Source organism: Mobula birostris, chromosome 2 (assembly GCF_030028105.1).
Source record: "Mobula birostris isolate sMobBir1 chromosome 2, sMobBir1.hap1, whole genome shotgun sequence".
NCBI classification, from domain to species: Eukaryota; Metazoa; Chordata; class Chondrichthyes; order Myliobatiformes; family Myliobatidae; genus Mobula; species Mobula birostris.
The window spans coordinates 219143941-219161788 of NC_092371.1; the positions used below are offsets into that span (position 1 = coordinate 219143941).

A 17848-nucleotide genomic window follows, 5' to 3' on the forward strand; every position below is an offset into this window, starting at 1 on the left:
GCAGGAAAAGAAAATCAGGAGGAAGCTTTGCACTTTGAATCTGGGACAAATGAACATCCTGAGGGAATGCGACACAAGAGGGTTACCTCCCATATTTGTTAGACACGGGTCACTTCTGACAAGAAAACCTTAAAGCATAACTTTTGTAGGTATCACCCTGCCACGGCATTTAAAGCACTTCTCCTTTATCAGAATCAGAATCAGGTTTATTATCACCGGCATGCGTTGTGAAATTTGTTAACTTAGCAGCAGCAGTACATGATAATATAGAAAAAAAATAAGTAAATCAATTACAGTATTAAAATGTGCAAAAACAGAAATTAATATGCATTAAAATAAAGTGAGGTAGTGTTCATGGGTTCAATGTCCATTTAGGAATTGTGTGGCAGAGTGGAAGAAGCCATTCCTGAATCACAGTGATGCAGCCTGTCAGAATGCTCTCCACGGCACATCTATAGGAGTTTTCGAGTGTTTTACAAGACAAATCAAATCTCTTCAAACTCGTAATGAAATATAGCCTCTGTCTTGCCTTCTTTATAGCTGTGTCGATATGTTAGGATATATTTTGTCTGAGCATTTTATGTATCTTTTAACAATTCAGTTATTTAGCCTGCCAAATTTGCATGAGCAAATCTGAATAGAAAAATTATTATGCTATGAAGTAAAAAATTAAGATAATTTTGAAAATTGTCCATAGCCACCAGAGTAAGAACATAAATTTTTGCTGCAATCTCTTGTATAATTTCCTAAGAAATGGATTACTTACTGCCGGCATCTCAAGCTACTGAAAAATACCACAAATGCTGTCGATGCAAAATCTGCCAAATTCAGCGGAACAGTAAATGAGCCAATATCGCTGCCTTCTCTGAGGCTGATGTCCCTAGTGGCGAGACCTTAGTTGCATTTATTTGCCTTTATAGGACAACTCACGTTGTATGCATTCTCAACAACTGATTCACAGAGCAAATAATTTGTCATGGAAAGAGATGAGCTGCTGGATATCAGAAAGATTCATAGATTTGCTGAAAACCTCCTTGAAGAATTGCAACATCCCCACTGACTCCTGAGAAACTTCCAGCCCGTGACCACTTGAAGTGGAGAAAGAGCATTCAAGATCCTATTGAAAATGGTATGCTTTGCATTAGGAGAGCACACCTGGCTTTTACTGTAAGCAGTGGAAGTATCCCCTTCCATGTGCCCTGTCAGGTACCACCAGCCCCATCTGCAGTTCTTTGGCTTCATTAGCCACCTCAGAACGGGAGCAAAAGCAAGACATCATCCAATAGGCTGCCTAAGAAGAAGAAGAGGAAGCAAGGATAATTTGTCCAAAGTGCAGTTACACCAAGATTATTCCTTTTGGAATTCAACTGCAGGGAGATTTATCGCTGTGTTTTGCACTCCGTCTGGTTAAGTTTTTCGGCTACTCCAGGAGTTCTGCCTTCATACTCTTAAAAGACTCCAGCAGCATCAGCTGAAGTGTGTGCCTTTGAAGCACAAAAGGCCCTAAACCAAGGTAATTGATCCTGGAGGCGCTAGATTACTTTGTCCAGATGAACAATATCCCCTTTTGAAGTTGAGGATTCCAAAATTGTCACTGGGCTGGTGGGACCTCAGGCAGAGTGTTTCTGAATGTAGATTAAGGTGAGAGCTACTAATGTGCGCTTACAAGTGCCAGCAACTCATTGTCAGCGTTTGACACAGTCCTTGGGAATTCATGATCAAGACTCCAACCCAGAGCAAGGCTGGGTAGGCCTTTATTCTGCCATGCTAATAAAGGCTGAACAGTACCTCAGGAATTACTTACAAAGTCACTACATTATAAAGATTGCTATGAAGCTCCATTGTGCTGTCACCTTTGATAATACCACACTTTATCTCAGAAATGGGAACACCTGCTCTGTAAAAAGAGAAATTCCTGATGACTAATGACCTTTAGTAGGCGGCATTAACAGTGTTGCCTGGTTTATTTTAAACTCTACATGAGCTGAGTCTATTTTTTATATTTAGAAATAGGCGGGAACACTCTCCCATTGTATAATGAGTCAAATAGGCAAAACCCTGCATTTCCTCAGTAAATAAGCAAGAAAATATTTTCAAAAGGAACTCCAACCAGCATTCTGAAAGCAAATGATGAAGAAGCAGAAATAAAATGCTGATTGACATAAATTGAACATGATGAGATAAGAACATTCTTTGGTCACTTCTGACTTGTGTTCCTAATCAAGCATTTATGCAGCCAAGCGTGGATCTGTGAAAATCAAAGTAAAAGTTTTATTTGTTTTTGTTTCACCGAACGAGGAAGTGATACAATTTGAAGAAACCTCTCAAGATTGACAATAATATTTTAGTCTGCCAGGTTGTTACTAGCTGCAGGCACTGCACATCACTTTAATGCCTTGTCTGTCAGTGGTAATCCTCGCCGTCAGGCCCACACTGTAGATCAAGTGTAGGAATGCCACGCAATCATCACTTCGTTTTAGCTAACAACATATCGCACTACCTGAATGGAGAAGGTATTCTGTATTTCTGAATTTCATCCAGGAAAGGTGTTTGCTATCCCTGGGGCTATCTAATATAATGCTCATTGGTATCCCTGGGGATTGCACACTATGTGTTACAGAGTATAGTCACTCTCTTACTTCTCTGATATGCTTCTCCTGTCATTTCTCTGCCTTGCCTTCTTCTGTTTTTTTTCTATTCAATTTTTCTCTTGTTCCTGTGCTTCTCACAAGTGTGTGGAGCTGCCGACAAGTGTGCTTCATTCTCCCCTCCTTTTTAATTTAATAATTTAAATTTAATTTAAATTAATTTAATTTAATTTAATATCTGTTTCTTCCCCACCCGACAAATGTGTGTTTGCAGCTAATATCGTTTGCACATGGGTTGTTTGTTAGTCTTTGTGTGTAGTTTTTCATTGATTCCAGTGTATCTATTGTTCTACTGTGAATGCCTGTAAGAAAGTGAATCTCAAGATGGCATATAGATAGATAATAAATTTACTTTGAACTTTGAATTTTATCTCTAATTTTCATGAGTGAGAAATTATAATTTACCTCTTATGACTGAAAACAAAACAAACCATAGGTTGCCTCAGAAATTCTATGGGCTTGTTTTGCAAGTTCTATTAAGATTCTATCTCTCTTTCCATCTATTTTCATTGCATTGTTGCACATTAAGGATTAGTTTATTTTTGTTCAATTCTTTACAAAGTTAATATTTTTTCATTTGTGAGGAAAAATTGGAAGCTCAAAAAAATCAGAAGGTTCCTAAAGTAAAATTTATGGTAACCAGCTGCTTGTCATTTGAAATTACAGGATGTGTTGTGCATCAGATGTTAAAAACCACCGATATAATTTAGGGATGCTGCAACTACTTAAAGTCAGAATGATTTTATTGAATATTAAATTAAATATAATTGTCTAAATTGCATGCTTATTTTCTGTATTTGAAGTTCTGGCCATTTCAACACCTCTGCTGCAGGTAGCAGTTTTGAACTGAATTTCATAAAGTACATTATTCCTTTTAATAAGTTGATGGTTTTCATTTGCAGCCACTTAGGATGGTAGTTCCTATCTCTGTGTGCAATCCAGAGATGGGTTGCCAAGAATTACAGGTTTTTGTAGCACAGGTTTTAATAATACATTGTTCTAGAAGATTGTAAATAAGTAACAATGGTTGAAAATACAGTATACTCAGCTCTTCAGTCATTAATCCATTTACTGAAGCCTGGAAGCTCCATGGCTGCTTCAGCTCTGCAAAGGGAGTGGCCTATTCTGTCATCAGGTATTTATTGGTTGGGTGGAGAGGGATTGTATTTTATCGAGTGCAAACAATGGGACTGTCTGGGACATTATTTTTTATATTTGGAAATGAACAAACTCACCCTGAGTTTAATAGTACCCTAAACATTACTGTAAACACCCAGTCTAGCCACACACCTCAGTTCAGCTCAATCTTTTTTTATCAGTTTAACTTTGCAACCCAGTACTAATTAACTCTAACCTTTATTCTTATTTTTAATTAAAGATTGTAGTCTGGGGCAGATTGATTTACCAAAATGACCATGGTGAAACAAATATTCAGTGTCAGTGGAGATATTTTTTTTGGGGGGGGATGAAGTTAATGGAATGAAAAGTAATAAAATGAAACAGGTTTTATTTAATGGAAAATTAATTACTGTATGGCAGACACATGGAAGTTAAGGAAATAAAGAATGAGGCAAAATATTTTATATCATCGTTCTGTCAAGGCAATAAAAGACAATTGTAAAATTGATTAATGAAAATTTTGAAACCAGGACTAAATTAGAATGTGAGCAAGAAGCTTATCAGCCTTATTGATCCTTTGCATATCATTCCGTGTCAGCTTTGCTGAATTATAGGAACAGGTACTCAATCATGTACTCAAGTTTCATAGGAATAGAGTGGCTCGACTTTGACAGTGAGGGGCTGCCAAAAAAGAATATCTTAAAATATTTGTTATTTCCTCTGTCACCTTTATGAATGCCAATGGTTTATTACTGACCAATCTAGAAAATCTATGACAGTAAACAGCCATTCTAACTCACACGCAATTCCTTGCATTTCAGTGGAATATCAGCTGGGCGTTGGTTATTTGCTGTGCTGTATTTGCAGTGAAGGCAAAAACTTACCAAATGAGCTAAATCTATTTAGGTGCAATAACTTTTAATTATGCAATATAAATGTATATGCTTCAACTTGATGTTATGAATTAATTTATTTGACAGCTCAAGGATCAGCTGTACCTTACACATCCCCTGACTCAAAAACGTTGACATGTGCTGCAATATGGGCACCACTGTAGCAATGTTATTATAGCTTGGGGTGCTGGAGTTCAGAGTTCAATCCAGCATCCGCCGTAAGGAGTTTGTACGTCCTCTCAAAGGAACATGTGGCTTTTCAGAAGGCCTTTGCATAGTGCCGCACGTGAGGCTGCTTAACATGATTAGAGTCCATGGTATTACTGGAAAGATTCTGGCATGCATAGAAGATTGGCTGACTGGCAGGAGGTAAAGTATGGAAGTAAAGGGGTCCTTTTCTGGTTAGTGGCCGGTGACTGGTGGTGTGCCACAGGGGTCAGTGTTGGGATGGCTTCTTTTCACATTGTATGACAATGATTTGGATGAAGGAATTGAAAGCTATTTGGCCAAGTTTGCAGATGATACAAAAAGATAGGTGAAGGGGCAGGTAGTGCTGAGGAAACAGGGTGTCTGCAGAAGGACCTTGACAGATTCGTGGAATGGGCAAAGAAGTAGCAGATGGAATATAGTGTAGGGAAGTGTATGATCGTGCACTTTGACAGAAGGAATAAAGGCATGGACTATTTTGTAAATGGGGAAAAAATTCAAAAATCAGAGGTGCAATGGGACTTGGGAGTCCTCATGCAGGATTGTCGGTGGTAAGCAAGGCAAATGCATGATTAATATTCATTTCAAGAGGATCAGAATACAAATACAAGGATGTAATGCTGAGGCTTTATAAGGCATTAGTCAGATTGCACTTGGGGTATAGTGAACATTCATGGGCTCCTTATCTAAGAAAAAATGTGGCCAGAAAGGAAAAGGTTAACATATGAGGAGTGTTTGATGGCTCTGGGCTTGTACTTGCTGGAGTTCAGCCGAATGAAGGGGCATCTAACTGAAACCCATTGAATATTAAAGGGTAGAAAGGCATAGTGGATGTGGACAGGATGTTTCCTATAGCGGGGAGTCTAGGATCAGAATTGAGGAACGTCCATTTAGAACAGAAATCAAGTAGAATTTCTTTAACCAGAGGGTGGTGAATCTGTGGAATTCATTGCCACAGCAGCTGTGCAGGCCAAGTCATTGGGTATATTTAAGGTGAAGGTTGATAGGTTCTTGATTAATCAGTGCGTTAAAGGTTATGGGGTGAAGGCAGGAGAATAGGCTTGAGAGGGATAATAAATTAGCCTTGATAGATGGTGGAGCAGACTCAATGGTCTAATTCTGCTCCTATGCCTTATGGACAGTGAATGTTGTTAAGTTTTTCTGTTATTCAATTTCTTGCTGTTCTTCCACTCCTATTTAATTGAAGACGACTAAGACAGATTCTGTAGGGGTTGTTTCTAATACACCATCTAGTAGATAAAATTACTTCTAGCTCCTCTGAGTGGTTCCATTACTCACTGTATAAATTCATTGAATCATGGGAACTCTCATCACTATTTTAAACTTGGCACAATAATCGGCCTTAGAATCTATTTTCAAAAATATTTTTGCACAGTTACAATCCAGTGTATAAAGAAATCATTCATACAAGGGACAGGATTGAGTGTGAGTGGTGGAAAATGCCACATTGAAATCTTCACATGTTTACCAAATGTATGAATTATGGATTAATTAATTCATATTTGTATCTAATGTTCAGTTGCAAAAGCACATGAAAATTGGGCCAAAATTTGTGTTTTGCGTTTTCTCTAGAAAATGTTGGATGAGTGCCAGGACAGAAGGAGTTGTCAGCTTCTTGTCAACAGCAGAATATTTGGGATAGATCCTTGTCCCGGAACCAGTAAATACCTCATGGTTTGGTACAAGTGCCGGCCAAGTAAGTAGCTGAAATAACACTTCTTTCAAACAGAATAATGAAGGAATATACACAACTGAAGGTTTTGAATGTTTAACCTACAATGTAAATAAACCAAGGATTGAAAGCAAAAATATCATTCTACTCTTTTTTTTGAAGGTCCATCTGTTAAGATCAAACTTTCAGATTTGTGTCAGCTATGGAGAATATACAATTATTTTATGGAATTCTAGCATCACATCTTTGCGCTTCTAATCTTTGCCATCACCATCAAAGGTATTTTTGCTGCCTTAATCTGATGACCTTTCAACTTAAGGGATCATGTACTCTAAAATGTCTGCTCTTTTACTCTTCATTTACTGTACGCTCTTTACCTGTTGCACAATTTGAATATTGACTATAACATGTAAATTGAAAATGTGCAAATTTAATCCTCTTTACTTGGGTTGAAACAGAGAACAGAATCTAGAAGTCTGATCAAAGTTAAATAATTTGATCTGGAAATTTATTGACTGGTAGTCTGTTCCTGGAGAATTATAAGCATTACTTACCCGACTCAGCAAATCCCCTATGATTATACGACCATAACACCTAAAACATAGGAGCAGAAATAGGCAATTGGCCCATTGAGTCTGCTCTGCTATTTCATCATGCCTCATAGCTTGTTAAGCAGTCTAATGTGTTACACGTTGTCAAAGGCCTTCTGAAAATCCAAGTACATAACATCAACCAATTCTTCTTTGTCAATCTGCTTGTTATTTCTTCAAAGAATTCCAGTGGATTTGTGAGGCAAGATTTTCCCTTGAGGAAACCATGCTGACTATGACCTTTTTTACCATGTGCCTCCAAGCACTCTGAAACCTCATCCTTAATATTCAACTCCAACATCTTCCCATCTACTGAGGTCAGACCAACTGGTCTATAGATTCCTTTCTTCTGCCTTTCTCTGTTCTCAAAGAGTGGAGTTACATTTACAATTTTCCATTTTTCTGGAACCATTCCATAATCTAGTGATTCTTGAAAGATAATTATTAGTGCCTCCACAATCTCTTCAGCCACCTGCTTTAAAACCTTGGGGTGTACACCATCTGGTCTAGGTGACTTACCTACCTTCAGACCTTTCAGTTTAACCTTCAGTCTATTTATGGTAACTTCACACATTTGGAACATCCACCATACTGCTAGTGTCCTCCACAGTGAAGACTGATGCAAGATACTTATTCAGTTCATCCATCTTTTCCTTGTCCCCCATTACTACCTCTCCAACATCATTTTCCACCAGTCTGATTTCTAGCCTTGCCTCTTTTTTATACTTTATGTATCTGAAGAAACTTTTGGTATACTCTTTAATATTATTGACTAGCTTACTTTCGTATTCCATCTTTACCTTCTTAATGACTTCTTTAGTTGCCTTCTGTTGGTTTTTAAAAGCTTCCCAATCCTCTAAATTCCCATAATTTCAATGATTTTTTTTCAACTATCCAGTAGTTTCATGGCTTCCGTTGCTTAGATGAGTTTTTAAAAATATCTATTCCTTAAAATTAATTACTTGTATTTAAAATTTCTCAGTTGTTGCAGAGGGAGATGAATTCCTGTCCATGAACCAACAAATCTGCAAACTCTGTTGCTAGTCTAGTAACTTAACCACAATACGATTGTACCTGAGATTTCATAAACTTCTGATATCCCGAACATGGGTCTGCATTTTATGATTTATAGCTTCAGTCAGATTCATGGTATAAATTTTAACTTGTGTGCCCCTGCTAGTTTCAGAATTGAATTGGCAGGTTAAATTCATTTTAATGAGAAATATTGTTATTCTCTCAAGTTTGAAGTAAATTTGATATATAAAAAAACCTTGTGGTGGGCGGGGGGGGGGGAGGTCCCATGGGATTATGCAGATGATACATAGTCTCAAAAGGAGGTCAGTTATATGATTTATGTCAATCAGGGAAATGTTGGATAAGCAAAGCCTTGATACTTCTTCCCTACTTAACAAATGCATTATTGTTGTGTATCAGAGAAACATCTGTAAAAAACTTCTTGACAAGACATCATTCATCCAAAGAATTCATTTTGTTGTAATAATCAGATGACATCGGTAAAAAAAAACTAAGTTAGAAGAATGCCTCCTGTAGTATCCATTTCTTCCTAAAAAGGGGATAAAGAAACAAATAGATTTGATATACAGTCCTTGATTTCAGGAGTTAAATGCTTCTTTTATGGCTGTACAACATTCTTATGATCGAGGGAATCTGGAGAATTATGTTCATCTTACTTCAGTGTTAATTTTTGAGTTGCCTGTGGTATGGCTGTGGGTTTTTATCTGGTTTAGAGCCATTTAAAGTAGCAATACTTCAAAGACAAACCAAAGTGTACTGAATGCAAGACAACAAAACCATATCCCATTTGGAAGGATCTCTGCAGTTTATTATAACATAAACCAAGATGAGGAAATGGAATCAGCTTATCACACAAGAGATTAAGGACTTAATCCAATTCTGTCATATTTAATTTTGTTAATGAGACAGAGGTGAAATGTAACTTTTTCAGGAGTTTCAGAATGTGTCATTTGGGTCAGTTTGTTTCCTACTAAAATATCACTTCAAATCTATAATGCTCAAATTCTGTAATTTAAATCTATGTTTGGACTTAAAATTTACTTGCAGTAATTTCTTTTGCAATTTTTCAACTGGCTAATTTTCCCTTCTCTTTTGGGTTTGCCAATCACATGTACCATTTTTAGATCAAGCTAATGAGAAATTTCCTCCCAGCTGTCTTTCAAAGTGAATTTATAACTTGTAATATGATTCTTTAATAAAGATTTAACATTTAGGAAATTTCCCAATCTGGACTAGCCTAGAAAAATGTTAGTTCCTTTGTTAATCACCTGCACAGCAGGGCATTTCTGTCAGTTCTCCCTCCTTGATTAATAAAGCCCATTTATTATTTTCGTTTATCTCCTATCCAAACACACTTATCATTGGATTGCATTTTCATTTTGGGATATCCTCAGGCCTATTGCCATTCATTTGGTAATTTGTTTTATCTCTAGAGTGGCTTCAATTAAATTTGGCCATTCATGTCTCTGTCACAAGTGCCTTTCATTTTGATGCTGCTGGAGCACGTGGCCTTTGTAATGTGCTTGTGGCACTATTTCATTACTGAAGCTAATGGCCTTTGAGGCAGCTTTATGTATTGATGGGAGGGCAGCACAGCGAGACAGGCCTTTGTACCAGGACGCTCTTTGCAAGGCAGGTGGGTAAATACAGTTTTAGAATGGAAGGCACAGGTCATCACCTTTGACCTCAGGGAAGCAGAACTGCATTATTCTAGAAAACCTTTCAGGCTGCGTGCACCTCTTTACCTTTTGAATATTTGGCATTCCTAATCCGTTAAAATCCATCTATAACAAACAGGCCATCATTCTTCTCACCGTTTGCTTTGGAATTTGGCAAAAAAAAAGTGACCAAAGCAAAGGGTAAAGCAAAAGCGAGAATGCCCACAACACAAATTAAAATGACAGATTTTCAGCTACAATTGAAGAGAAACTCTCAAGTAAATGTAAGTTACGTTGCAACTTTGTAACTGCAAAGGCTAATATCACTTCTTTGAAATTCCAACTGAATCTGGTTATGTTACAGGCACTGGCTTTAATCTAGCACCTGCTTTATAACAGTGTAAATCAGCAGTAATGAATCTTACTGCAGGCTTCACGTTGACCTCTGGTAGATGAATTGGAGCCTCAATTTAGACTTGGTGGATGCCTTATTAGGTACAGGAGTGGAACCCTATGTGTTCTTCTGTTGCTGCAGCCCATCCACTTCAAGGTTTGACATGTGCGTTCGGAGATGCTCTTCTGCATACCACTGTTGTACTATATCTGAGTCACTGTCACCTTCCTGTCAGCTTGAACCAGCCTGGCATTCTCCTCTGACCTCTCTCAGTAACAAGGTGTTTTGCCCACAGAACTGCCACTCACTGAATGTTTTTCTGTTTTTCTCACCATTCTCTGGAAACTCCAGAGATTGTTATGCATGAAAATCCCAGGAGATCTGCAGTTTCTGAGATACTCAAATCACCTCGTCTGGCAGCAACAGTCAGTCCACGGTCAAAATCACTTAGATCCCATTTCTTCCCCATTTTGATGTTTGGTCTGAGCAAGAAATGAACCCCTTGACTACTGTATATCAGTTCGTTTCTATGCGTTGACTTGCTGCCACATGATTGGCTGATTGGGTATTTCCATTAATGAGCAGGACTACCTAATAAAGTAGTCACTGGGACTATATGTAAGACTTGATTTGCTAATAACAAATCACCAGTTGCATTTTTAATGTCAGCAAAGGCTTAAGTAAGGGGATAGATATTTGGTAATGCTTATTTAAAACAAACAATGCACCATAAGTGGTTCAATTGTTTAAGAATGTTTTAAAGTTACTTCTTGTGAGCTGCTCTTGCCTTTTTTCACTGTAGCAGGTGGTCTTGCAGTGCCTGCTGAAAAGTGATACCCCAGCAGAGGGCAGCTTCATTCTTCAACCAGACTGCAGCATTTGTATTGATTTGGTGTGAGATCTTCAAAGGGCCAGGCAGAAAGCAACATAGTGGACTTCCCAGTAGTTCCTTGGCATCCAGCGGGGGGAAGAGTGCTGCTCTTGGTCCTTCCCAAAAAAAACTCTGCCTTGTGGGAGCATGGGGCAGCAAGGGGTGGTAGAAATTCCAAATCTTCAGCAATGGTTGCTGAAGGCAAGGCTGCCCAGGGGGAAGTGATGACTTTGTAGATGTTCCCAAAGCCGGAACTGGAAGAATATACACGTAGGACAAGAGGAGATTTCAGAGATGAGAGATGAGATCGTGGTGAGGTTTGGAAACAAGAGCAGCACTTTGAACAACACAACATCACTTTATGTCTCTGTGGGTCACCGGGAATGGATCAGGACCAAATGGGACTTGGTTATATGTGCAACAGATTTTTGATGACCTTTAGTCATGGAGGGTAGAAAGAGGAAATCAGGTCAAGAGTACATAAGAATTGTTGAGTGTGGGGCTGAATGTTTCTGCTGCCATGAATTGAGGTGATGGGAGCAAGAGTAACAGCTGCTGCATGACGTTACCGACATCAATTTGCTCAATAATTGCAGTTGCCCCTTTGGGCCATCCACTCAGAGCTGCCCAGTTCTCGAATCAGACCATGTGTTTTGTGTAACTTTGTGTAGAATTCACCATAGGCTGCTGGCCAGATACTGTATTCTGACGAGCTATCATGTTCCTCATTAAGCATCACATATCAGCTAACCAGCCACGTCTCTGCCTTTTTCTTCCTTGTGAGATGGTCCTTAAAACATAACTTTTCAACTAAGTTTTAGGTTATCTCCTCTAATAGTTCCTTGTGTGGTTCAGTTGCAGAATTTGGCACTGCCATGTTGAGCGTGGACTGTGAATATATTTTTAATTACTCTTGAGAGGGCTCAGGTTGCACACATTTAAGTGGGTTTAAGGATGCTAGTTTGGTAATCCGGGCACAAACAAGGCAGAAAGAAAACACAGAGGTTGAACTTGGCTTTAAAAATAAAATTTGGCATGTTCTAGCACAGAGTACAGATTTACATAGAAAACTATAGACTTTGCAAGAATCAAATCTATATCACACTTCTGGTGACACAAAATAGGCACAGTCTTTGCCTTCTTGTGGTAGTATGGTTGCTAGAAACCCAGTAACATAGTTCCTATTTGAGGTATGGACAGGAGACAATAATGTCTTATTTAGCTGGAAGGCAGAGACAGCAAGTTTATTGTGGAATCCAAGACTAATGTTCTGGTGGTCCAGATGGAGATTTTCTTCTCAGAGTTGCAAATACAGTGGGTCACGTGTGATGGGAATTCTGAATTCTGTCACACATAATCACGGGATGCATGGACTGAAAATTTGTGCAGGGGCTAGAGCCACCCAGTGTAGGTGTAATATGTTCATTTGGCAGATATCTTATTTAACCAGGGAATCCCCGAAGTCCAATCACAAAAGCAACCACGATAACGTGTCAAGTGATGAGGACACTGTTTCTTCAGGAAGCTGCATACAGTTAACTAGGGAAAGGAGATTTTGTTCTGACCATTTGTTTCCAGGGTAGAATTGTGAAAATTGCAGACAGTAAAATTGTTTACAGAGGGAAGCTGGCAGCTCTGCCTCACATTCATACTTGTGGAACTAAATGTGGAAGTCTTGAAATCCCGTCAGTGATTGTGGAAGCAGCAAGAAAAGGCACTGAATTATTGTGTAGAGAAGTTTCCCCTATTTTTGTATTTTTTTGCAATACTGCAATTTGCACCCACAATGAAACCAAATTTCAGAAGTAGTGTACACTGGACAAACTGGTAGATGTAAAATGGTTTATTATTATCATATGCATTGAGGTAGTACAAGATAAAACAACAACACAATGTAGAATACAGTGTTACAGTTACAAAGTGCAGTGCAGTTAGACAAGGTACTAGGTCATAATGAGGTAGATTGTGAGCTCAAGAGTCCATTCTTATGGTACTAAGAGAACCATTCATTAATCTTATAATAATGGAACAGTAAGAGCTTGGTTATCAATACTTCCAGGCTTTTATGCCCGTTGCGAGGCGAGAGGAAAGATAATGGCAAGATGGGTGGGTAATGCATCTGGATAGGATGCTTTTCTGTCATGCGTTGATAAAAATTGGTGACGGTCAGAGGGAACATGCCAAATTTCTTTAGCAACACAAACAAAATGCTGGAGGAACTCAGTAGGTCAGGCAGCATCTGTGGAAATGAATAAACTGTTGACATTTCAGGCTGAGGCCCTTCAGGATTGGAAAGGAAGGGGAAAGAGAATGTCATAAAAAGGTGTGGGGAGGGGAAGGAGGATAGATAGAAGGTGATAGGTGAAGCCAGGTGGATGGGAAAGGTAAAAGCTGGAGAGGATGGAATCTGATAGGAGAGGCAAGTGGACCATAGGAAAAAGGGAAGAAGGAGGGGCACCGAGGGGAGGTGATAGGCAGGTGAGAAGAGTGGGGAATAGAAAAAGAGGGGACGGGGAAAGTATTTTATTTTATTGGAAGGAGAGATTGATATTCATGCCATCTGGCTACCCAGACAGGATATAAGAAGTTGCTCCTCCACCCTGAGAGTGACCTCATTGTGGCATGAACCGACATGTAGGAATGGGAATGGGAATTGGATTAAAATGTTTGGCCACCAGGAAGTTCTGTTTTTGGTGAATGGAGCGGAGGTGGCTGAAACTTCAAAAGCCTTCTAAAGAAGTAGAAATACTGGTGAGGTTTCCATGTGGTTGAACAAGGACATTTTTAGGAACTTGAAGTTGTCTTGATATCCACACTATTGACATAAATAGCAACGTGTGCGTTGCTCCTCTTTCTGAAATCAATGACTGGCTCTTTACTCCTGTTTTGTATATTAAGTGTTGATTAGCAGAGACAGTCACAGAGCAATACAACATAGATCCAGGGGCTTCAGCTGACTGAGTCCATGCCAATCATAGTTCCCACCCAGTTACTCCCAATTTTCTGTGTTTGACACACATTCCTTTAAGGTATTGTTTGAAGGAGTATAATAACAATCTTATCCGAAAATGGTGCAGGTAAAACATTAGACTTATACTTTGTTTCCAGAAAAGGGATGAACCAGCAAACTGATTTGGTTGGTAGAAAATGTCCATTTCTCTAATTACAGATGAATATAAGAGTAAAGTGGCTTGTGAGGATGACAAACTACGCCTGAACTGTAAACGGAGTATGGTGATAGCCATTTACTCTGCTATCTTTGGCCGATCACAAGAAGGGAACTTGGAATGTCCTTACTGGAATGTCGGAGTTCCAGCTATAGGTAAGTGTCATATACTCATGTGTGACCCGCTGTAAGGTTTCACTGCTAATGTAATGGCTTCTCTGTAATGTTCCACTGCCGAGGAAATGGTTTCTCTGTAGCAGCAATGTTTGGGTTATGACTAGAGATAACGGGGCATGTTAGCCAATGAGCGGGATGTTGTTCTTTCTTGTGTGTCTGGGAGCCGGGAATTTGCGGTCTTTTGCTGGGGAGAGATGAGGAGAGAAGATGCGAATGGAGAGAGTTGGTAGACCGCTGGACGGGTTGGACTGAGGAGCGAGGGTCCGAAGGTCAGCGACAATCGGAGGAGGTCGATGGTGCACGAACGACCTTATCAGTGAGCCCCAATGTTTGTTCATTAGACTGTTTCATGAGAATGGGCCCTTTTTCTTTTTTTGTTTTCTTTACTAACCATATAGACAAATAAAAAATTATAAAGCTCAATCGCTTAATCGCATATTGTGTACTGTTTGTTATTTTGTGGTACTGATTTTTAACAGGGGACATATCACACAGCATCCACCCAAACGAAATTTCTTAAGTTTGGCTGGGCTGAGGGACTATCATTCCCTATATTAAGCCGCTAGTCGAAGTGAGAGGTTACTCACGTGTTAAGAATTAGCTAGTTGTCCATCTAGGTAGAAGGTAGTAAAGGTAATTGTAGAGTAATATAGAAGAGAAACAGGCCCTGTTGTCCAATATGTTCATAATGTCTGCCAAGAACATATCCATACTAATCCCAGTTACTAGCAGAAGGTCTGTGGCCCAGTATGCTTGGCAATTCAAGTGTTCCACCAGTTATAGATACACCAAGAGCTCCTTTTACTTTATTCTAAAGAAGGCAAGCAGCTCACATAGCTCCCTCACCACTTGATCTACCTGTGTTGCCATCGTCAGGGATATTTGGACTTGTACACCATCTCCCCTTTGTTCCTCTACTCCTTAGTCTCTACCATTCATGGTGTATGCCCCACCCTAGTTTAAACTCACTCTTCAACGTGAATATGTCTTCTGTGGTTATAGACACCTCTGACATGGGGAAAAAGGTCAAGAACTTTACAGGCAACATCTGTGAGGAGAGAAGGCGAGTCTCAGAGTGATAGCTTTCATCAGAACCTTCCAACTGATTTGAAAATAGGTTATTGACCTGTAACATTAACAGTTTTTCTAACCACAGGCTGCCTCCTGGCATGCTAATTATCTACATTTTTGTCTTTTTTTTTATGACAGAATGACTGAGTTTACAATCCTATTTGAATGCTCACAGTTAAGGATTAATAGATGCTAATGAGCTTGCTCTTATTCTGCTTTCTCTAGTATCTGGCTTTTAAACTTATGTCCTATTAAATTGACCCGCCTTAAAGCAGGGGTTCCCAATCTGGGGTCCACGGACCCTTTGCTAAATGGTTTTGGTCTATGGCACAATAAAAAGTTGGGAACCCCTGCTTTAAATCAGCTTTAATGAATGAGATGATGGGGTGGGGTGTGCAGTGTTAAATAAGCTGAAGTGTAATATTCTCAGAAATGCCTCAGTTGTTTACTTCTTTTGGCTCCAAAATTATCAGTGTAATTTTATTTCACGAAAGGACCATGCTATTGCTGCAATAGCTATAGAGTAGTAGACTAATCATTCTCAAATCCTACATATAACCAGAAAGTTATTGTTAGTATTTCACTAAATTTAAACCATTGATTTGAACTGAAGAATTTGCATTGTTATTAACTCTGCATCTGTTCAACTGTTGGAACATTCGTCATCTTTGTTCAAATAATAGTTTGATCGGTCGTGCAGGGGAAGGCATTGGTCCTAGTTCAGTCGAATTAAGAATAACAGCTGTTAAATTCTTCATCTTCAGTATAATCTTCATTTTTTAAGGTCTCCGATATTCTGATACAACTAGAGACTTGTGTAATATTGCTGATGCACAACAGCTATTTTTGAATTGGTGTTTGGTAGATTACTGTCAATGGTGCTGTCCTTAAAACAGAATTAATGCTGTTTTAATTAAACTATCTAACTGCAGTTGATCACATTAGTTTCTATCTTATGATAATTTGACATTTAAATGTGTCTGTTTATCTTGAAATGAAGAAAGAAGTTAATTTGCATTTTATGCTGACCATTACTTCTCAGTCAATCGATTATAAATTAGGGTTTAATAAAATATAGTTCAAATTTTTGCTGTGAAATAACACCTCCAATGTTAAGTCTAATAATGTGATTGTTTAATAGAGGCAGAATTTGAAAACTAGCATTCATGAATGTGCCTGTTACTTTTGGCACGATTGAAGAAGGGAGAAAATATGACTGGATAACACACAATTAAACAGTTTACCCAAACAAAATAAAAACAATTTTGTACTTTAGCAACAATTTTAATTTGAAAATCACATAATTATGTTTCCCTACAAACTCAGAAGGAATATTTTACGCTATTTCTAATTTAAGGACTGATTCATAATGACAGTGTTTAACAGAGTGCGATCAGATTGGATAATACAATCAATTGTGGATACCAGACAGAAGACCAAAGGACATAGGAATGGTTAGGTCATTCAGTCTATTGAGTCCGTTCCAACAGACGCCAATGAGTGACAATGAAGTATAATACTTCTCCTAGTACAATGCCAAGATTTGAGAAGTTAATGTCAGATAGTGATGCCTTTATGTACAAAATAAGAAATAATTTTCGTGGGCATAGCTTAAAGCAACTTTGCTTTCATTCTTTTGACACACTGAAATGTAGAGCTGACTGAAGATTTGTTCAACAAATCTCCTTCCCCGTAGCCCCAGGGTCACGAAAACTGTATTGGACATTGTAATAAATGACTTTGGAGTATTTAGATCTGATCATTTTCTCAGCATGTGAAAGGCAACTTTAATTTATCACTTTTACGTAAAAATTCACTGGCAATTCTTTCAAAGGCACTCGCAAGAGCAGAGCTGTTTCTGAGATGGAGCTGAAAGACAAACTGTTGGTGCATACCACTGTTCTCTCTAAGCTGTGCAGTAACTGAAGAGCTTCCATGCACATAGCCTTTGTTGTCGTGCAGCTGGAATTGCACGGCTGAAAATGTTTGCCAAACTTGAATGACTTTCTTTGTTGTAGTGTATTTCATTATACCGCTCAATTAATAAATTAGATCAAAAGTATGTAATTTTTCAATTTTCATTTTAAATATTCATAGTATGCTTATTGCAAAAAAAAATTACAATGCCGTGTAGTTTTCAGGCTATGTAAAAACCTCTTGCTCAGAGCAATGATTGGTTCACACAGATGTTTAAAAAAATGAGAATGAACTTTGGTGCATACTAAAATTCATGCTCTTCTGTGTGTATTTTAATGCTCATGCATACGTTGGCATGTGTGTAGGTGATGGTATTGTGAACTCTGAGTCTATGCATCAGGAGTGTTTA

The 17848-nt window shown here is 38.6% G+C and overlaps 1 protein-coding gene across 2 annotated transcripts in view; it reads left to right on the forward strand.

The window, feature by feature from the left end:
- LOC140194082 (protein eva-1 homolog A-like) overlaps positions 1-17848 on the forward strand; it is a 309431-nt gene that overhangs the window by 108186 nt on the left and 183397 nt on the right. For both annotated transcript variants that reach the window (XM_072251497.1, XM_072251496.1), the window contains exons 3-4: positions 6461-6584; positions 14278-14430. In XM_072251497.1, coding sequence (XP_072107598.1) covers positions 6461-6584; positions 14278-14430 — 277 coding nt within the window. The remainder of the gene's footprint in view (positions 1-6460; positions 6585-14277; positions 14431-17848) is intronic.